The sequence below is a fragment of the Chamaea fasciata genome, unplaced genomic scaffold, assembly GCF_029207755.1.
Source record: "Chamaea fasciata isolate MVZ Bird 193981 ecotype frontalis unplaced genomic scaffold, bChaFas1.0.hap1 SCAF_20, whole genome shotgun sequence".
In the NCBI taxonomy this organism is placed as follows: Eukaryota; Metazoa; Chordata; class Aves; order Passeriformes; family Sylviidae; genus Chamaea; species Chamaea fasciata.
In genome coordinates this window covers 4,388,984-4,411,622 of record NW_027094105.1, presented here as the reverse complement: position 1 = coordinate 4,411,622, position 22,639 = coordinate 4,388,984, and the positions used below count along the sequence as shown (strand labels likewise).

The following is a 22,639-nucleotide window of genomic DNA, read 5'->3' as shown; positions in this document are numbered from 1 at the left end:
GGCACTGCCCGAGGTTGTAGGGGGAGTCTGGGGGAGAGTTGAGCAAAACACTGGATTCTTGGATCACAACTCAGTGTCTGGCTCCCCCAAGCCTACCCTGTAGTCCACAGATTGCTTCTGTGCCAGATCCAGCTGTTAGTCAGCCTTGGGTCTCCCACCCAAGGGCTCTAGACTTGGAGGCATCCCTCCCTGCTTCTTCCCTGGTTCCTTTTGCCAAATCCACACAACATATTTCACATCAGTGGAGCCCCATGAAGACACCTGAAAAATTAATTTCAGATTCAAGCCTGTTAGGAGGTAGATTGAATGCACCTCACAATATTGTCTTAGACACAAGATAATCCCACTTTACTGAGCTTTATAGGTTCCACGGGGACCAGCCCTGTGGAGTGGATTAATCTTTAATGTGAAACAACATCTCTACAGCAGCTACAGGGGGGGAAAAGATACTACTAAAAAATTAAAGTTGATGATGTGATAGTAGTCTGGACCCAGTTGTGCTCCACCATCTTCCATTGCCTCGGGCACCGTTCCCTGCTCTCAGAACTCATCCAGGCAGCTTCCAGGATGGAGATGTGATCATTTCTTCAGTGGTCTCAAGGCATGTTCTCCCCATTTCTCACCTCCTGGACAAGAACATCACAGCCCCAGTCATCCTGACTCCAACTGTGCCCCAAAGGAAAGGAAGAGAGGATGAAGAGTTGTGTGGGGGGAATTAGGGACTATCTCCTCTCTTTCACAAGCTGATATGTCCCCAATGTATAATATTCACATGCAGGAGGACACACTGGGATTTCTCTGAGGCCCATTTTGTTTGGCTTTTCTCATATTTCAGTTCTCACTTGCTCTGTGCTGGAAACTGGAGGGGGGCTCTCTCCCACTTGGGTACATAAGAGCTCCCTTCCTCTCTCTGCAATAGAAATCCAACAGACAGTGAAATATTTAAGGGAAAACTGATCCAGGCTGGCAGATGAGGGGAATAGCTCTGGGTGACTTTAATGAACAGACAACCAAGGGAGCTGGGACAACACACAGAGAGCAGCTGATTGTTATCTGCACACCCATCTCACGGCAAATACGCTGAGTTTGCAGCTGCTCACCCTGATGGGACAAGAGCAACTAGGCAGGGAAGGAAGGTGGGTGGAGAAGCAGTAGAAATACATTTCTGACCTGGAATTTGGAGATCCTGAGAGTGGGGTGTAGCTGGGAGCATTCTCCAGTAATCACCTTGGGCTCGTGAGTGAGTGGAAGCAGGGATGTTCTGAGGAACATTTGGAATGTGTTCTGTTCCTCAGTGCAGGGCTAGAAACTCCCCTGTTTGGTAAGGAAAAGCAGAACCAGTCTGTGTGTGATGTGAGGGACTAAGCACTGAGAACTGCCCTGGTTAGGGATGAAATAGTGGTGAAGGCTGATGTTAAAAACACGTCTCCAGAAAAGGAAAAACCTCCTCAGTCAGGAGCTGCAGGTACCACCAGGCTTAATAACAGTAATATTCCATCTGCAATTAGAAAGAAGTTTCTATGGGACCAACAGAAAAATCAAACATCGGCTGACTTTCCCACACTTGATTTTTTTTCTCCCCATTTCTTCCTGCAATGCAACAGCTGAGTGTCGTCTTCAACCAGACTTGAACAACTCGATTCTGAGTGCTGCTGAGCTCGCTGCAGCTCCTGGAACACATGCTGTGCACACGTGCAGGCTCCCACACACTCTGGCACACAGACAGGGATCCTGAGCTCCATCCCACCTGCACAGCAGCCTCACATACTCCCTGCCATGGGTGAAGCCCTGCCTTGCTCCAGGGAAAGCTCCTGGAGCAGAGGAGATGGCTGTGCTGGTCTGTGCTCGGCTGCCCACCCCAGCAAGGCTCACACGCAGTGCTGTGGCACTCACACCTCCAGCACACCTCTCCCACACTCTGAGCAAAGGCTTCTCTTTCTGAGAATTACAAACTTTTGGAGTGCTTATAGAGGACTCGGGCTCAAAACCAGAAGGTTTTCTGGAGATGTACAAAGAAGCCTGCCATGAAACCTCACTGTGGCAAAGCTCTGAGTAGCCTCATTTCTCCTGCTTTAAGAAGTATCTGCAGTCTCTCTGTGCCGTATTTTACAGAGACAGGTGGGTATCACCTCCCCTGAGGACAGCTTGTGTTCCCAGGGCCAGGCAGCCTTAAATGCCACAGTGTTGGCATTCCCCCCACAAAACCCAGGAGGCAGGAGGAGGAACCAGTTGTGAGTGTGGACAGGATTTTTTTCAAGCAGCTCCCAGGGGCGAGGAGCACAGCCCCCGAGGTTGAGCTGCTGCAGTAGCCACCTTGTGCTGTGGGAACAGGAGGGGACCATCCTGTGTGCGGGGTGACAGCTCAGCAGGGCTCCCACCTGCCACCTGGGGCACGGTGCCAGCAGCCTGTCTCTGGGGGAGGATGAGCTAAGGGCTGGGAACAGGAGTCAGGAGAGCAGGGCTCTCTTCCAGCTGTATCCATGGCTTGCTGTGTAACCTTTGGCAAGGCACCTTACCCCCTGATTGCCTTCCCACTCATCATATGTCTTGTCACATGCCTGGGAGAGGAGCTGGCTCGGCACAGGGCTGTCCCCAGCCTTGCTTTGCCTCTCTCCCACCGTGGCAGGGAGTGTGTGCCCTGTTCCAGGTGCTGGAAAGGATCTCCCTCGCTGAATGTGCACCTTCAGGGTGTCACCCTGCAGAGCTTTGATCTCGGGAAGAGCCTCGAGGTCCCACCATAGCTGAAACAGCAGCAGACCCCATCCCCTGCACCACACACACCTCCCTAGCACCCCAGCAGGCAGGCAGGGTGAGGAGATTTTTCTGTGTCAGAGTTTGGCAGGATTTCACAGCTGTGTGTGTCTGTGTGTGTGTGCCTGTCCGTGTGTGCTCGTCGCCAAAGCCTGGGTAATTATTTTGTTTTATTTCTTTTTTTGGCAGCACTTGAAAGTGAGAGCTGGGTCTTTATAGATTGCTCAGGTTGCACAGAGTATGGATTACAGATCATCAGAGAGACATGAAAGCAGAAGACACGTTTCTCTGGCACAGCATTAAAGGGACAATAAAGGGGTAATTGTAGCCTAGGGTGCAGCCACCCCCTGCGCCCGGCCTTCACTCGCCTTTGCAGCACTGTGGAGAACTTCACGAGGGAAATGATGGAGGAGCTGGGGTGAGGATGTCTCAGGTCAGGACCTGGTTATTTCAAAGGTGATATATGCTCAGGAGGTTAAAGGCACCACTTAAATACATGAATAAAACACTGCCAAATGCTCTAAGCCGTAACACAGGCAAACCAAAGTCTTTTAAAACTTGATTTTTCACGTCTGTTTTCACCCTGAGAGAAGGTTGTCAAAAGATCAGAGCGTTTTAAATCTCTCTCTTTCTCTCCCTCCTCCCTCTCCTCCCCTCCATTTCTCTTTCTCTCCTTCCTCCTATCCCCTCTCTCTTCCAACAGGACTCCACAGAATGGAGCAAGAATGAGAGGAAAAAGGCAGACAGAAAAGCATGAACTGGAGGCTTGTTGAGTTCCTCTACCTCCTGTTTATATGGGACCATATACTCATACAGCCCTCCCACCAGGACCCAGCTGCTACCAACCAACATGTCTCCAAGGAGTTTGATTGGCTTATTTCAGACAGGGGGCCTTTCCACCACTCACGGAGCTACTTATCCTTTGTGGAAAGACATCGTCAAGGATTTACAACCAGATATAAAATATACAGGTATGTCGGGTTATTGCGGCGTGGAGGAGTTTTTGGTGGTGGGAGCTCTGCCAGTTCCCGTGGGCTCCAGGCTGGGAGTCGATGGGAGATGCACCATTGTCCCGATCCCACCTGGAAATGCAGCTTTGGTTCCCTCAGCTGGCGATGCAAATTGCTTCAAAGGCTGGCGTGGAGAGCTCTGAGAGTGAGATGAAGGCACTGCGGTGTCATGGCAATGTGCACAGCACAGGGAGAGATGAAAAGGAGCTGAGGGGGTGGGTGTTCTTCATTCGTGGTGACAGACAGTTCACAGGCAGGTTCCCAAGCAGCTTTTTTTGAATCAATGGAGCTCTGGACAGCCCAAGCCTCTGCACCAAACTCGTACATGTGAAGTGCCAATAGCTGCAGGTTCACATAAAGATGTCACCACGCGCGTCAGTGTGACAGTTCTCACACTGCTGTGTAGGAGCCTTGGCTGTGTGTTGCCTGCCACACATCTCTGAGGACTTATCTCCATGTATAAGTTGGAACTTGGCCCCAGAACTGTGATCTTGGTTTAGAAAACTACAGAGAGTTAAAAAAAGCTTACAGAGAAATAGGCAGAATTTGGATTTTATTTTGCCTTCTAGGTTTTTAAGCCTTGGTTGTTGCTTATTTCAAACTCTTCTTGCCAGCTGTGCTATCTAGAACCACACTTTTTCCTCTTCATTTTAATCTGAAAAGCTGGGGTGCTCACATGAACATCCTATTAAAGCAGCAAACACTTTGGAATGAAGGGGAATAAGCCAGCAAGTGTCAGGAGATTAGTGCTGAAACCCAAAGAGACTGAAAAACTCTCCCAGCCATGTGTGCATTTACATAATTATATGGTCCTGTTGTGCTTCAGAAAGACACTTGCAAACACAGCCATGCAAAGTGGTGGGCAGGGAAGTGCTGGTGAGCAGCCCATGGCAGTGTGCACAAGGAGACATGAGCATGGGGGAGCAGGGAAGCACAGGGATCACCTGTGTGCAGGGAGTGCTGTCCCATGGGCACGGAGCCAGAGGCACAGTAACAGAGATGTGAGAGGCACCAGCTCCGTGTGGGGAAGAAAAATGAGTTGTTTTTGTCCTGCGGCCTCCAGGGAGTGCAGCAAGGGTAGGTTAAAAATATTGTCCTGGCTTGTCCTCTCCAAAACAGCTCAGGGGGAAGACAGCCCCAAAAGCTAAAAGCTGTGCTGCCTTGCTTCCACTGGTGAGCTCTCGCTGTCTGTGCACAGAGAGCAGAGAAAATGCCTTTCCCCAAAAGCCTTTTTCCCTGGCTGTTCTCTGCCCAACTCCCCTGCTGCCCTGCCTGCCAACACACACAGTGACCCAGGCTGCAGATCCCTGCCCTGTTCCTCGCCTCTGGCACTGGCTCTGCCCTTTGCTAAAGAGCTGTGCAGCCCAGGATGCCACCACGGAGTCTGCAGGGGCTGGGGGGAGAGAGCCACACGATGGATGTGTTCAGACATATCTACCAGCTGTCACTGTGGGTGAGGCCACAGATCCATCAAGCCTGGGATCCTGTCTCTAAGCATCACGGAGAAACGGGTCTGGAAGGACCTTGAGAGGTCATTTAATCTGTGCCTCTTCCCCAAGGCAGGCTCAGACATACCTGTGTCGCGTCTGACAGAGGTTTGTGGGAAGCCCGTGAGGTCTCCTGTGATGGAGGATTCACACCCTGAGCAGGCAGTCTGTGCCATGGCTTTGCCTCCTCCACTTCTATAAAACCGCCAAAATCTTGTCTGCGTGTGCAGCCTGTGATCTGTTGTTTTCTCTGTCGGGGGCAAGGAACAAATCCCCCTTTGGTTTGTAGGAAACTCACATGAATTTGAGGTCTCACCTCAGTTCAGGATGACCTTTATGTGTGGGGAGTGGAAAGGGATCTGTTTTCTCTGTTTCTGCTAAGTATTGCTAAACCATTTATGAAAGGCACGTGGAGCAGGTGGAGAACACCACACTCCTTCCAGCAGGGGAGAAAAGAGACATCAGCATTCTGTGTGCATGGGAGGTGTCTGAGAGGGGTCTTGCAGATAATGACCATGCTGGAGAAGTCACCATTCCCAAAAGAAACCGGAGATAAGACAAAAATCCAGTGGAAGTAGTTAGGGAGAGAGTTTAGAAAGGACTGCAAAGGCACCCAGGGCATCTCATGGCCAAACACCACACACTGAGCTGGAGGAGGGAGCTGAGTGCTTGGGGAATGCCAGCCATGTGTGTGGGGATTGGAAATACAAGTCTGGGACAAACCTGCTCCCACCATGGTGGGCTGAGGAAAAGGGAAAAGCCTCACGTGGTTCTGCAGAGCACATGGAATGATCAGGTGGGAGTCTGGCTGGATGCTGGAGGGATGTTTGGTTTTAATATCTGGCCCTGTTGGCAGAACTGGCCACTTAAAAAACTGAGCCCATGCATTTTTGAAGGGATATCAGGCTCAGTCTGGCTATGGAGCATTAGTGGAGCCACAGCCAATTCTCACAGTTAAGAGCTAGACTGTGCACACGCTCCCCCCGAACATTCCGTTTTACTGAGGCCCACAGGGGTAAAATCTCATTTTGTGGGCTCCTTAAATTGACTCCGAGAATCTGTAAAGCTGCTGGGATTTTGTCAACTGTTTAATTCCAACATAGGAGCTTCTCTCCTACCAAAAATGCCTCTCAATTGCTCTTTGCACTAGACTAGCCCAAGGGAGGCACATATCCTGCATTAAGGATATCACTCCTTTCCTTAGGAAAGCAGCTGATATGGAGCATGGGAATTTTCTGTGCAATCTTCTCCTTCAATGCCCCTCTCCTCCAATACTTTTTTAGGTTGGCTGGATTTTAGTTCGTTGCTCTGTCAGGCAGTTGCTTGGGGCACTTGTGATTTTGCTGAGGGAGGTTTGGCCTGAGCCCTGCTCCAAACCAGCCACAGCGACCAAGGGTTTGGAGAGGATGTGAAATCAGGCCAGAGGACTTCACCCATCCCTAATTGAAACCCTGTTGGCTGTTTAGTGATTTCCCTGGTGTCCTGCTGTGTGGGAACATGGACACATCACATTAGGGCTGTGTCATTTACACTGGAAAACCACCAAGGCAAAGACACTGGTGGTGCTAAGAGCATCAGGAGGCAAAATGCAGAATTTTCTCCTTTCTGCCCATGATGCTAAAAAAGGAAGCAAGGTAAAATCATGGAGGAGTTGTCCTTCCATCACTACTGAAGTCCAGAGCTTGTCAGCAGCAAGCACAGAGCCTGCTGCAGTGAGCAGGGCTATTTTATATTCTGCATTAGCAGAATTGCTGTAGAACCTCAGAGCTGATGATATCTTTCACAGGAAGCCTGGATGCAGGTCTGGTATCCTAGCATGGAAATCCAGTTCACTGTTACAACCTCCTAAGTCTCGTTCCCTCTTTCCACGCATTTCATTTCCATGGATTTTGGGTCTCCTTCTTGTCAAACTTGGATCACTGGTTTTCCTGGTACCCTCGGTCAAGGCTCACACCTTGCACGTGGCATTGGGAGGAAGGCAAGCGAAGGGGGAGATGTTTTATATTAAGTCATGAGCAGTAGGAGTGGATACAATTGCATTAGGGAAGCACATTAGTCAGCATTGATTCATACTAATAAGGGTGGTTTAGGGGGGCCTCTGGCAGGAAAACGCTGCTTTGATCATTATCTGTGCACGCTGGTGCTAATGCAGATAGGACGGCAGATGCTGAGAGTGGTTTGTGGGATGTCTGAATATTCATTATCACCATCCTTGTTGTTATTCCTAGTCATGAGAGCCTTGGGTACGAGGTACTGCAGGAAGGCTGGAAAACAGATGAAGCTCAGCTTGGCTTTGGGACTGGGGTCCTGCTCAGACCAGAAAACATCCCCGTTACCACTGAACACTTAACAGCTCCAGCCCACTGCTTTGAAGTATGTTGTCATGTTGTCCTTTTTATTTTTTCCTTTTTTTTTTTTATTCTCTCAGAAGTTATTTAGCTACAAGGCAAAGCAAAAAGTGGGCTGAGCACTGGAATACTCCATGCAAACTGCCAGGCAGAGGCACTGACAGGAATTTCCCTGATGATGCTGCTCAGTTGAAGCAAGTTCTAGAAAAACGACAAAAAACCAAACCAAACCAAACCAAACCAAACCAAACCAACAAAAACCACAAAAAACTCCAAAAAACCCAACAAACACCCCCCCCAAACTCCCCCAAAACCCAAAAGAAAATAGCAAAAAAAAACCCCCAAAATAACCCCCAAACCCAACCAAACAAAACCCCCCAAAAAACAATTAAAAATATTTTCTTAAATGATTTTTTTTTTGTCTTTTATTAAAAGATGCCTTGTTTTTCAGTATCAGAGGTGGGAGGCAAAGAGGAGCAAGGTGAGATGGGCTCACCCAGCTGAGCAGAGAGGCTGCCGCTGCCAGTTCTGTGGAAACCAGGGACAGGACACAGTGCCTTGGAAAGAGGAGCCCACAGGCAGAGTGGCAGAGAGCTGACACAGGCAGGATCTGGATTTTTGCCCCCCAGGCTGGTGGTGTGGCTGTGGGTGAGCTCATTTCTGCGTGCCTCAATTCCCTCCCCACGCCCCGAGGAGGGGAGATGAGGAGATGACAGCACTTGCCTGCTCTGCATTGCTGGGCAGACTTAATTAAAAGCTGCAAGATGTTTGGACATAAGGGACAGCAGCAATATAAAATGGATGATCACACGGGGCTGCAAGTGGAATGTGCATGTGGAAGGAGAAATGCGTATTTTCCGTACGTGGGAGTTTAATTCCATTTTCTGAAGTGACAGTGGGGACGGGGAAATCTGGCTCTCTGTGTAAGAGAGCAAGGGAAACCCTGGGATATAAAAAGGAGATCTGCTCTCCTTGTAGCTTCTCCTGCAGTGGGACCAGTTAGAGGCTGCCTGTTTTTATGAAACTTGCAAATTGAGAATCCTTCTGAGACCTCTGTCAGGTCTGCTTAAAATACACCAGCGTTTGTGGGGGAGGTGACACCACGGCAGCCACTCCTGCCCCGTCCCTCCCTCTGCAGAGTGACATGACACAGCCAATTGCTCGCACACACTTGGTACAGCAAGGTCCCAGATAGATAAAAAGGAAAAGGAGCTTCCGAGACAGGAAAGTTTGGGAGTAACTGGCTGCACAATCTGGACAGAAATTGGTTGGAATGCTGCCTGGGGGGGGGGGGGGGGGGGGGGAAGCTGTTTTTGTTTTTTTTTTTTTTCCTCCCAAAATATTGTTTCTTTTAGGAGAACAGTGCAGGTCTAGGACAAGTTAGTGGAGGGGTGAGAGGTGTCTCCATCCTTGGTGGCTTTCAAGGCTTGGCTGGACAAAACCTCAGCTGATATGCTCAGGAGCTGGTCCTGCTTCAAGTGGGAGGTTGGATTAGGGACCCCCAGGGTCCTATCTGACCAACATTTCTGTTACTTCCCTGTTTCTCCAATTCAGAGTGGACACTAAACTGTGTGCTCATAAAGGGATTTGCGCTGGTGAATGCATCCAGCCACACTAGAGATTTTTATTTAGTCCTTGAAAACCCACAAATCTCAGCAGCTACGTGCTCCCTAAATGTGTCTCTGCCTTGGTGAAGAGGAAGGGAAGGATCCTGAAGCCAGGATCTTTGCTGTGCATGCAGCATGGGCTGCAACAGACTTAGAAATGCATATGCTGTTCTGCTGCTTGAATCTTCCCTTAGAGGAGAAAAAAAAATAAAGAAAGGAGGAAAAAAGATTGGTCTCACAAAACTGTCTCACAAAACTTTCAGAGTTTTATGGCACCACAAATTAAAAACAATGAGCCAGATTCTCTGTGACATAAATAAGTGTAACTGTTGACTTCAAGGTAAATTCACCAATTTATTCGCTGGAAATGTGTTCCAGCACATCCAGCAGTGCCCAGTGCCCAGAGCTGCACACACAGCACCAGGGTTTGTACGGCTGCCTGCCCTGGCTGCGAGGGCAACCAGCTTTTATTATTCCTGAACAAAAGCAAAATGTGACTCTTACATCAGGCACTGGGCTTGGCCAAGCTGGTCAGTGATTGTGAGGGTTTTATGGCTGGTTTTATATCAACATCAGATCACAGAATTGTTTTGGCTGGAAAAGACTTCCAAGGTCGAGGCCGGCCTGTGCCACATCCCCACCTTGTCCCCAGCCCAGAGCACTGAGTGCCACATCCAGGAATTCCTTGGACACCTCCAGGGATGGGCACTCCAAACCTCCCTGGGCAGCCCCTGCCAATGCCTGAACACCCTTTCCTTAAAAACATTCTTTCTGATATCCAACCTGAACCTCCCCTGGCACTGCTTGAGGCCATTTTCTCTTGTCACTCCTGTCAGGGAGTTGTAGAGAGCAAGAAGGTGCCCCCTGAGCCTCCTTTTCTCCAGGCTGAAGTTTACTCCACCCTACAGAAGTTTGGCCTTTCCTGACTGGAACTTCCAGGCAGATCTCATGCAAACCTGTGATTTCCAGAGCTGAGGAACTGAGCTGGCAGAAAAACAGTCTGACAGGTAAAAAAAACAGGGAAAAGAAAAAAATGTTAATTTTTAACTCGATCACTTTCTGGTCTCATTCATTCTGTGGTCAGGGGATAGCAAAGGGACAGGATTGTGCAGATGGAGGCAGGAGGGTGACAAAGGGCCCTTTCCAGCAGCAATGTGCATTGAAGTTCTTTTAAAGTGGCTGTGAAGTTGTTCTTGTGCTCAGTTCTGGCACAGACAAAATCTATTAGATTCCATCACCTTTTCAGGCCGTTCTTCTCTCCATTCCTCATTGACTGTTTTTGCTGTCTCTTTATTGCATTGAATTTAATCTACTGGTCACTAGAGCAGTACAAATAATTGATTTTGTGGTTCACTGGTTGTACAGAACAAAAATAACATTAAAAATGGGTTGATATGAAATGGATGTTTGTTCAACTTTTCAGGAAAATGAAAAAATTAAAACATTTCATTTCAGGCTCAGTGAAAGTTTTGAACCTTGCTGTTTATTTTCACTTTATTAACCCAGTGATTTTTTTTTTTTGCAATTTTTGAGGTGATAAAGTTCATCTCAAGATATGAAATCAAGTAGTGCCACTTCAAAAATGTCAAAAGAGGAACATTTTGATTTTGAGTGTATTGTGTTTAGCTGTTTGTTCTTCAGTTTGAATTCGCAAGGAGTTTTTATAACCTTGAGTTAGGGAAGGACTGAAAAAAAAAAAAGAAAAAAGACTGCCTGTCCTTATTCACTCTGTGACTTTGAAATCTTGAAATTCCCTAGGGTCCAACTTTGATTTTCCCTGGGTTCAGCATCTTAGGATAGAGAAAAAAAAAAACTTAATAATAATTTCCCCAGCATGGCTGGGCAAAGCAGTGAGAGCCAAGAGGAGCAGCAGGAATGCAGCAGCAGGAATGCAGCCGTGCCTGGGAAGGCTCGTGGTGCTCTCCAAAGCCAGGCTGGGTGCTGGGGCCTGGCTGCTGTGACAGTGACAAGCTGCACTGAGCCTCTCTCACACACCCTGGCAGGTTTTCAGTCCTGTTCCACTCCACTGGGTGTCTGGAGCATCCCAGGAAGCACCGTGAACGTTCTTCTCAAACAGCATTAAGGTGATGCTTAGCTCAGGTATGAATTGATGGGCAACAGTTTAGGCCTTTTAATCTTTGCTTGGGCTTTTTTAGTCGTGCCGAAGCTCTGCTGACAAGGTTTTCTTATTAGGGTTTTATGTGTTTAAAGGGGACATCAGCTCTTTTGTTTTCCAGTCAGAGGCAAGGCTTTTTAGGAGAGACAGCACAAGCGTTGAAGGAGAGAGGGAGCTGAGATGAAAGGAGGTTCTTTTCTCCGTGTGGGATGAGCAATGGAAATCCATGCAGGCAAAAATACAGAATGTCCCTAGTTTATATTGTGCCTGTAAATGAGTGATGTACACTGGTTTGTAATCAGCAAATGCCGTGTAAATAAATGTGTGCAAACCAAAACCTGAAATCCATTTCCATAGCGCATGTAAACAATGAAGCCTCCCGGTGTTGTCTTCAATGTAAATGCTCATCTAAAAATGACATTACTACTCGTTTATGCAACTTTACGAAAGCCACAATTTACATTCCTGTCTCAGCATCTCTAAAAGCAGTTGGCAAACAGGAGCCATTCAGTGATGGGCATAACCCAGACAATTCCATCAAGGCAGCATCTCCTTCAGCCCCAGCCTTCATTCCTCCTGCAGTGCAGGGGCTGCTGCTGTGACATCCCCTGCATAATGCAGCTCCCTGCATGTGTGCAGCTTCTCGTGGATTTGCATAAGCAGAATGAAGGCAGCGGTAGGGGCTGGCAGGGGTGGCTGGGGCTGAGCTTTGTCCTGGGGTGTCTGAGCAGGCACAGAGCTTGGCCCTGGCCAGGCTGGAGGAGCAGCTGCTCTGATGCCTTTGGGTTCGGATGGGGACGGCTTGGGAACATCCCTGGCAGCTGCAGGGCTTGACAGAAGGACACACCTCTTCTTCTCTTTGATTCTTGAGAGCAGAGGGGAAGAGGAAGGATAAGTGGCACCAACCTTTGATATGCCTGGAGCTGCTGGAATATGCGAGCAGAAACTCTGTCCAGGCTCAGGGAAGTACAGTCCTGTATCCAAAGGTGGGAGCACGTGCCCAGCCCATGAGGATGGCGTGGAGCAAAGCAGTTAAGATAAATTCACATTCTGATGAGGCTCCCGTGGAACACACCAGTTCCTCTGGAGAAAAGCACTCCTGTGAGCTGTGTGCCTGGAAAGGCAGATCAGTGCCTGCCTGCCCTGCCTGCTGATCCAGGGGCGCTCTTGGCTGGATTGTCCGAGTGCTAGCACAGATCTCCAGAGCTGCATCTTCCAGCAGGAGAATTCCCCTTCTCCAGCCATAATGAAATATTTTGATCTTCCTCCCAGTGAATCCCAGAAGCAGCACAGAAATATTTTAGTCACTGAACCTTTCCAAAGAGATCTGCATCCTGCTGGGCTTGGACAAGGATGTCCCCATCCTGCCCCGCTGGAGACCTCCTGCATGGTGGGGGAGTGTTCCCCTCCACATGTCAAGGGGAGCCTGTGCCCAGCAGGGCTGCTCCCAGCATGCTGTGGCAGCAATGACTCTGCACATTCATCTCAGATTCCTCCAGAGCAGCAGACTATGGTCCAGTGGCTTGGGAACATATTTTAAAGGGTAACAAGGCAAAGAGAAGCTTTCACTCTCTTTCTTAAAAAAAAAAAAATAGATATATTTTTAGCTGTTTTTAAAAATTATTTTTTAATAATCTTATTAATTCTGTTTTCAAACCAGGCAGATGCTTATTTCAGCAGAGAAGCTGTTACATTAAAATAAAAAAGTCATCCTGTTAGATAGAATAATTTTGTTCTGGCACAAGTGGCACTGGGAGGAGGCATTATAGGGTTTTTTTATATTTATTTCCAGATCCTTCCAATGTTTCCCTTGGGTTCCAGAAAGGATATTTTTTTCCCTTTCTTTTTTGCTGACTGCTACCCACCAGGCTTTGTAAGTGGAACAAGATGTGTCCCACCAGGGCAGCCTGAGCCATCCAGGCAGCTTTCCTGGGCTAAGCTGCTAAGAGCAGGTACAGAACCTGAGGACACAAAGAAACCCTGGGCTCAGCTTTGCCTGCAGCAGGGTTTGGGTCAGCCCTGTGTGCCAGGATCTCCTCTGCAGGCAGTGTGAGATCAAATATTCCTGTGCAGAGCCAGCACTTCCTTTGTGCCACTGCCCACGTGTGCCCGGGGAAGGAGCTGACACAGCATCCAGGTGTCCTGGCATAGCATCCAGGGGTCCTGGCACAGCCCAGCTGCCCCCAGGAGAGCCCTGGGCAGGTGAGACCTGCTCTGCTGCAGGGCACAGGGCTGATGGAGGCAGCATTTGGCTGTCAGGGGTGTGCACCAGGGCTCTGCTTACTGGTGGCCAAGCGTGCGAGCTCTTGTGACCAAACCCATTTCACACCTGAAGCTCTTCACCCTTCCAACACGGTGTCCACAAAGTATTTACAAGAAGCTACAGGTTTCCTTCACTAAGGAATTATTTTTTTCCTGGTCAAATACAAGGCATCAAGTGAAAAACATGGAGAGAGGGCGGAGAGGAGATGGGTCGGGATGGTGTTTACACCCACCCAGCTCTCTGGGCTGAGGCACTGCAGTGCAGGCTGCTGGCAGCTGCTGCCTCCCCCTCCTCCTCCTCCTCCTCTTCCTCCTCCTCCTTCTCCCTCCCTGCCAGACTCCTCGCAGCTGCCTGGCTGTGGAACCACTGTTCCAAGAGGACAGAGACACTCCCCATCCCCACTCTCCGTGGCGTGGGAAAGCCTCTGACCTGCTCCAGCACCTGCCTGAGAGGGAGCCTTTGAGGTCTGGCAGTGGCAGCTGCCAGCAGGGCCAGGCTGGGGCTTCCAGAGGGATGGGATCCTCTAAAGGATCTGTGATGCTTCTAAATCAAAGTCCCGCTGACAACACAGAGCACTAAATGCCTGCCTGGGGATCTGCTCCTACAGTCATGTGACGACATCAGAATTTAAGCTTTAATTAAGAGATGAGTGCAGGCAGGGAGGGAAGAGTCTCTAGTCCTTATGTCTACAAAAGAAAGCTCGGGAACATGACCTGAGTGCAACCAACATCTGCTTTAATGTGGAGATGGCTCCCAGCAGAGGGGTGAGCAGCCGGGAGAGGAAGCCGTTCCATCAAATTCTCAATCAGGTCAAGCCAGCTTGTGCTTCTGCCTGCACTGAAAGAGCTTTTTTGGGGAGAGAGTCCAGAAAAGCTGTGCTATGACAGAATTAAATAGAATTGTAGAAGCCTAGAAAGGCTTGGGTTGGGAGGGACCTTAAAGATGATTTAGTCCAGACATCCTGCCATGGGCAGGAATGCCACCCATGGGGTGAGGCTGTTCAGGGCTGTCCCACAGCTTTTCAGGGGCAGGTTTCACACTGACTCAGCCCCTCCAAAATCTCTGGAGGTGTGAGAGCTGCCTAACTGACCCTGCCAGTGCCTGCTGACCATGTCAGCACATTTTAGGCAGGAGCATGGAAATTCTCTGCTCTGGGATTGAGGTAAGAGGTGCTTTGGGAGTTCCTTAGCCCACACTGAACACCTTTAATGTACCCTTATATCAACACCTGCTGGCCCCAAACCCCACACCGTGCCTTCTCCTGCCATCAGCTTCAGCAGGGTAGGGAACAACCAGGCATTTCAGGGGCCAGTTAAGGAAAAGCCTCTGGCTACTCTCCATCTCCCAGGGATACACAAGGCTTGTTGAAGGAGAACCCCGTTTGATGGCTGTGCTCTCACCAGGGTCTGGAGGCTCCAAAATGCCTGATATTGCAACAACCTCTCATCCCCTGAGTGAGTGTCATGGAAATGCCACTGGAAGAGTTCCTCTGTTACTTACAGCTGGGACCAGTCTCTGGACTCTGACTCAGTGAAGCGTCCTGACACTTGGAGCTTGTCATTCCTGCAGTAAAAGTGTCTCTTTGCAAGCTGCAAACACAGGTTTCATGGGCTGGTAGTGACTGGCAGCTCTGCTGGAGCGTGGGCTCGGTTTGAGCACTGATTTGAGATCTGAACATCACAGAGCACTCGGGGCATTCAGGTTGGATGAGGATGCACTGACCAGTGAGGGGCACTTCCTCCCCATGGCAACCTGCAGGTGAAAGAAGCTGTGTTATGTCAGGAGAGCAAAGGCTTTTATTGCCTGTGCATCCCTGTAAAACTGTTTTCATTACCCATGCATCCCTGAAAGGTGTTTTCATTGTCCAGGCACCCCCAAAAGGTATTTTCATAGCCCATGCACCCCCACCCAACCTCACTTTGCTTTCCCTCCCCTTTCTCTCATTCTGGTTATTTCCTTTTCAACTAAGGCAAACCTGCCCAGCGAGTATTCAGCATTAAGCATTTCAGTGTTAGCTTCCAGCTCTTGAGTGAAAACCCCAGAAAGAACATTACTTTTAACTCCCCTCCAAATGTCTGGGGCTGTCCCTGGGGAGTGCAGGTGCACAGCCAGGGTTAGGCTAATCAGAGAGCTTGGTACACAGGGAAAAGCGTGTGCTGCATGGTTAAGAGCAAGCAGGAAATATAGGAATAAGACAAGAAGTTTTTTAGCTTCATCTGTGATGAAAGTGGAATGAATAGTCCCCACACTCCTTGTTCTCCTTGTTTTCCTTCCCCTGTTTTCCTCCCCTTCTCCCCCATTCATGTGCAGACTGTGAAAGTGTCAGATTCCCCCCTCCCACCCAGAAAAGACTCCTCTCTGTTCCTTGGGAGTATTTGATATTTGGAGTCTGTGCTGTACTGTTCAGCAGTGAGTGTTGCCAAGTCACATGATGAACTGTATCTCAAGACTATTTAATGTCTCTTCAAAGCCCACACTTTCAGAGTCCTGTGATTATGTAAATGTCTCAACTCAATTTTTAAAGTAAGTTTACGGCCCTCATAATTGCAGAGGAAAACTTGATAATACGACTCCTACATAGTCAGAAAGCAGAAGGCAAAAAAAAAAAAAAAAAAAAAGGAAGAAAAAAACCCCTGAAGTTTATCAGATTTTAAAAGTCTCATGAATTTTAAAACCAATCTCTTAATTCTTTTTTTGAGCTTGACTCATGATTTTCAAACTGTCACCAGTGTGGCTGTAGGGACTGTAAGGCTGGTTTGTTATCTTATTAGGTAACTTACATAAAATATCCAAGCCCATGGAGACTCAGAGCTGGAGTATTGCATCTCAGTGCTCATCTGAAGACAGCCGTGTCTTTTCTTCTGTAGAGTTGCTGAGGATCTCCTCTTAATCCAGGTCTCCAGTCACTACTGCAGCATAAATATTTCCCCAAATTATATTAATGTTAATCATATGAATGAGAATAGCCATAATATTGATCTTCATAATACTTAGGTTATTAAATTTGAGTTTGAAGGTAGTTTTGTGGTGCGACTCATAATAGCAAATCTCCTCAGCATGCATAAGCAGGGAGAGCAGGCCACAGAGCAATAGCACTGCAAAGCCAGAGAGAAATATATTCCAGAATCTTCCATCCTACCACACGATTGCACAGGGAACAGCCACTTGTGGCTAAGTTAGCGGGGCCACAACTGAAGTTTTGCTAATTGTTGGATGATCTCAGATGAACTGGATTGATCTGAAAGGAGAAAAAAGCCTTTGAATGTTGAAACTAATAGTTCCGATATTTCTATGGGTGTACACACTACAAGGGGCTCTTTATTCATCACAGAATCACGGAAGGGTTTGGGTTGGAAGGGATCTTAAAAAAAAACAAAAAAACAACCAGTTCCAACTCCCTGCCATGGGCAGGGACACCTTCCACTGTCCCAGGCTGCTCCAAGCTCCATCCAACCTGGCCTTGGGCACTTGCAGGTGTGTGGCATCCACAGCAATACTCCTGGAATGCTGGCCGACACAAAAGCAGGGATGCTGGTGTGATCAGATGGAGAGGGATCACCACTGGCACTTGCCTTCCCCACACAGGTTCACTCAGGCTGTGTCAGTTTGTTTGGGAGCCACTCACACTGAAGGGTGGGGAGGTGACAGAGCAAACAGGGCTCTGCTGGCCACCCAGAAATGGCTCTTGTGCCCACAGAACCATGGATGTTTGAGGCGCACACAGCTTTGGAGGTGTCTGCAGCATCTCGCACAGCCTAGAGTGGATTAAATGAAATCTGAGAGTGCTTCCCTGTGAAATGACTCTGTAATAAGGGACAGAAATTACCAGCTCTTCCAGCACGTAAAAAAAGAGGAACCAAGAGTGTGCAAGAGGCTGAATGCTGTATATAATAAGCTTACAGGATAATTGCCAACTGTACTTGGACTTAATTTTCTCCTGCAGAAGAGTCATAAAAATAAGTTTATTGTTTTCACTCCAGGGAACTGAGATATTTGGATCAGGTCTTTAAAAAAGACAGTACTTTATCTCCCCCTTGAACATATCAGCTCTGTTGGTGACCATCTCCTGCACGATTGTGAGTGAGCATGCAAAGGAAAAGATTTTCTATGCACAGTGGCAGTCTGTGAGCTGGCACAGAAGTATCTCAGCTCCCTGTCAAGGTCTCTCGAGTGTTTGTAACACTGAAGTAGGATTTTCACTCATAGTGGTTGGGATTGTGAACTGAAAGAGGAGCAGAACTGATGAAATTCTACGAGGGTGGACGAAAACAAATATCAGAATGGAAAGGTCTTTGTATTTTAGGTGCCATGAAATTGTCTTGGTGAGGTAGAAAAACATTTTCTCCACAGTAAGGCTGTGTCAAAATGCTTTATTTTGTTAGCAGTAGACTGTTTCAGGCTGATGAATTGGGTTCAACATATTTTTGATATCCTAGCCTCTCTGGTCACCAGTGACTACGATGAGAGCAAGAGATCTAAGGAATGAGCTATTTTGACAAAATTTTGTCTAGTGAAAACATTACAAACTGTTCCAGATTCTTCCAGCATGGAACAGAGCCAGATTCTGCAGGCCTGAAAGTAGCTGCTAAAAGGAATCCTCTCCTGGGCAGCTCCAGCCACAGCTGAAGCTGGAGCTCTCCCAAACGTGAGCGATTTAAGCTTTGTCTGGAGACACAGAACTGGTGCCCTTACCAATTACAGATGAGTTATCCTCAGGTGCCACGGGGAGAGTGCACAGGGACTGAGGAGTAAAGGATTAGCCAGCGCACACAGAAATATTGAGCAGCTCACTACTACCTCCTATTGTGCTCGTGCCAGTGGAAATCCTTCTCAGAACGGCATATTTTATTCAATTTTTAAGAGCTCTCAATTTTTCATTTAGGAAGGGAAGCTGGAGCAGCCTCTGATCCGTAATCAATCAGCCCGCCCTCACAGGAAAGCTCCGAGGAAGAGCTCTTGCTCTTTGGTCCTTTATCTTCTCCGAGAACTCACAGAAATTGTATTTCTGAATGGGACTGAGAGGGAGGATGAGGGAAAAGCACAGGCAGGGCAATTCTCAACGAAATCTCACAGACCTCCGTCCTGTAGTAAATATCCTGTAGTAACTAACCCTAGGGACAGTATCCCAAACAACATTTCTCCAGCCAGAATGTTTCAGATGTGCTTGGCCCAGACTTTAAAAAGGTATTTAAGCACACTGTGTGGGTACATAACTGCCTAAGTACCAAATTCCTGTAGATTTTAGGGGGCATTACAAAATCAGGAATTTTTAAACAGGACCTGCTTCAATCTGAAATGAGGCCATCCATAACATAAGCCATGAATTTATTCTCCCTGGTAATAAATCACTAGAAATACGCAGTGATAAAAGGAGGAATAACAGACACGGCTCATCCAGGGATCTCAAAGCTCTTTGCAGCCGTTAGAGTTCCTTAGGATAGTGGAGGAAAAGTCTGGGCTTTGTTTGTTTGTTTGGAATGAATAAATTAATCATTAGTAAAATATGCAGTTCATCAGATATATTATTCACTAGCTATTTGTCAAAATAACAAGCGAGTCATATATCATCAGAACTAAACATTTATAATGTGTGTATATCTAGTCCTGAGATGATTTATTCAGGGTGATGACATTTTAGTTATTGACCAGTTAAAGCTCCATTCTCTTGGACATCGAAGGTCAGGAGCTGTTGGTGAAATTGGACCATCTCTTTTTGCTGTGGTTTTGTTCAGGACCTGACAAAAGCAGAACACTGCATCTGAGTGTCCTTTTGGCACTGCCTCAATAGATCAGTCTCAATTCTGATTATCTCTGGCCAATTCTAGGTCCACCTCAGGTAGGAAAATCCATCCACTTACTCAAAATCAAACTGTGGTCTGAGTTCTCTGCGTTTTTGCAGGACCAGTGTCTGACCCCAGCACCAATCCCTTCTGAGTTCTCTCAACTGTTTTGTGTCTCCCCACCTCCCATTTGCTGCACAAGAGGGTTTAGGGCTCCCATCTCCCTGCTCCATGTGACAAATCACACAATTTCGGAGATTCTGGGGGAGAACGGAGCAGTCTTTTACCACGTCCCTCCCAGCTCCCTCTCCTGTGCCAGCGAGCTGGACTCCTTCCAAAAGTGCCTCAGCAAAGCAAAGCTACGTGACTGACACTGCCCAACTCCCCTTGTCATTCGTGACCAGCATCCCAGAAGGTTGCAGCTCCTTCCAGGCCTTTATTGGAGTCAAACATTGCAGTCTCTCCCCTGGGTTTTATTAGGGAAGCTGGTGCCAAATCACCCAGCTCCCTCCTACTCGATAAAAAATGTTTATAACCCAGTAAATTCTAACATATCAGCAGCTTGTTATGGAGGGAAAAGGTCACTGGGAGAGAAAGGGGAAAAAAAAAAGTTACCCTTCCATTGGAAATGCTGGCTGGGTACAGATGAAGGAGTCAGCACCAGGAAAATATCTTTTGATATGATAAGTCTCATAATAGAAAATGTTGCTGCAATACAGGCCTCGTTTCTTCAGATAAATATTTAATATAGATCACTAAAGATTAATCGAGTACAGAAAAGTGTCTCTCCTATGGCTGGTGTAAAGAAAACATCTTCTTGTTAATTTATTATGGAGCCTGAAATGAGAAAAATCCTATGGAGAGAAATGCAGGGTACGGTTTCCATAGAGAAGCAGAGCACCACACCAGAATTTATTTAGTGTGTGGGCAGAAGACTTCCCAGAGCCAGCTGCAACGTGGCGTTCGCGTGATGAAAAATCCCGGAGTAGGAAGAAGCCTCACAGAGACACTCGTTGTGTCTTGCTGCTCTGAATCCTGCACATCCCAGGGGCTTCCTGGAAATGGTGAGACCTGAGCAGCTGTGGGCATTCCAGAGCCTGGAGAGAGGCTGTGCAATGGCAGGTGGGACATCCCAGCTGCTGGCTCGGGAAAGGGCAGCCAGTGCTTTTGGAGCAGGGTGGTGCCCTGAGGTCACTGTGGGGAGAGCAGCCTGCAGGCTCCTTGCTTTTTATCCAGGACTCCTGATAACCATGTCCTTTGATGACCCCGAGGCACTGGGGCATTTCACAGTACTGGGCACTCAGCAATTCAGGGTGCTGCTGTGGAATTCCCATCTCCCACAGTGCTGGGACACGTTCAACCATGGTGTTCAGACATGTCCCTCTGTGATGTGTAAAGGACAGGATCCCTCTGCCCTCTTCCACCGTCCACAGAAACCATCACCCCAACCATTTTGCAGCATTAAATAGGACAGCCACAGAGAATAAATCATAAATAGCAGCAGATACAGTGTGAGGGGGGAAATAAGAGTCACAGGCAACGGAGGAGAGATAAAAGATCCAATTTCAGCTGAGACTGAAATGGAACAAAGAGTCAATGAGATGGAGAGATACATGGGGGTTGTTCCAGATGGCCAACTCTGCTGACGTGGAGCCTCTGGCACCACCAGCATCTTGTGATGAGCTTGTGAACAAGGGGGTACCTCTTGTTTTTAGCTGAAGTGGGCAGGAAATTCCAGCAGACCTGTCCATGCTCAGGAAATAGAGGAGCTCCCTCCTAAAAGCACATTCTAGAGAGCAGAAACAACTCTGCAGAGGAGGAGGCTGGAACATTTTTCCACCTCTCCAAGAAGCCCATCCCACCACATCCAGTTTTTTCTCCAGGTTAAACTTCCTTTTTCTCTTTGATCTTTCTCTGGAAAGGACACCATCCCTGTTTAGGGAATGTTTTTGCCAAGCTATTGGCAAAATGTGAGTCTGCATGTTTAGCTCTCCCCAGCAGAGGCTGAGGGGAGGAAGGTTGAATGCCACCAGTCACACCCTCTGTGCACGGCTGGGAGGTGAGCAGGGAATGGAGCTGGGAGGAACATGGCAAAGCCGTGACTAGGAGGGATGGTTGTCTCCATTTCTGTGCCACATGCAGCTCCAGGGGTGTCTTCTGGCTGAACTCTAAGGGCATCACGAAATCCTAAAGCTCTGGGACACTGTTCTCTTTGCAGTCTGCACCTCTCAAGTCCTGACTGCTCCCAGAACCCAAGGAACAACCAAGACCCCAAACAATTTTCTCTGCTTCTATCACGGACTGTTGGACTCCATACAGGTGCATATGAGCAGCAGCTCTAAGCTGGGACTATCTAGAAGAAAGACCAACAGACTTTAAATAGCAGTGGAGACAGTTCCAGTCATTTAACACGAAACTGTGCTGCGTTTAGAACATTTATTTGTGGCATACGGCATAGGTCTGGCCAGGAGACTTGCAGCAGCTAATTATTAACAGTTATCCCACCCCCAGGATAACCCGTGGCTGACCAAGGGGCTCTGGTTTTGTCCCCTGCCAGCACCAGGGCTGCACTGCAGCTCAGTCCTTGTCACCTTGGTCTCTGACTCTGCCTGTCGTGCTCCGCGCTCCCGCCGCAGCGAGCCACAGATATAATCTGTGGAACACAAATATGATTTTATAATAAGTTTTCTATGCAGCCAGGAGAAAATGCCAAACAGAATCAGCAAGCAATCAGTCAGTGGGACTGAGCCCCGGCGATGAGTGCGTTGCTGGGCACGGTCCAGTGCCCAGGAAGATTGAGGCTTTAAATGCAGGCACCACCTGCCCTTCCAGAGACAGGGAGAAGTGGGGCAAGGAGAGAATACCCAGTGCATCTCCTGTTTGGAATAAACTAAACCAGGAACAGTATCAGGGCTGCACAAAGACACCTCAGTATGGGGTGGCTTCTCCCTGTGTGTGGAGATGGGCTTGGGCAGCAGCTGGGCTTTGGCAGTGGCAGTGGAAGGAGCAGGGACAGGTGCAGGGACAGATCTTAGTGAGATAAAGGTGCACTTGTTGTGGAGGCCTCTGGGTGCTGCTCTTGCACAGAGCCGGATAATTCATTCCTCCCGCCGTTTTAGGAGCCTCCCTGCCCTCCATTAGGTTTTTGGGTTGGGATAAGTTTGTATCAGGGTCTATGCCCTGCCAAAGAATATGGTGTGTAGGACCCTGTGTCTGTCCTGCTCTGCATGCTGCAGGAGCTGGGGGAGAGGAAAATGGAAAGGAAGGCTGGGATTCA

At 48.3% G+C, this 22,639-nt stretch overlaps 1 protein-coding gene across 1 annotated transcript in view; it reads left to right on the top strand.

Annotated features, from left to right (window-relative positions):
* BRINP1 (BMP/retinoic acid inducible neural specific 1) overlaps positions 1-22,639 on the top strand; it is an 89,030-nt gene that overhangs the window by 24,697 nt on the left and 41,694 nt on the right. The window contains exon 2 of the mRNA XM_066201123.1: positions 3,455-3,722. Coding sequence (XP_066057220.1) covers positions 3,505-3,722 — 218 coding nt within the window. The 5' untranslated portion in view covers positions 3,455-3,504. The remainder of the gene's footprint in view (positions 1-3,454; positions 3,723-22,639) is intronic.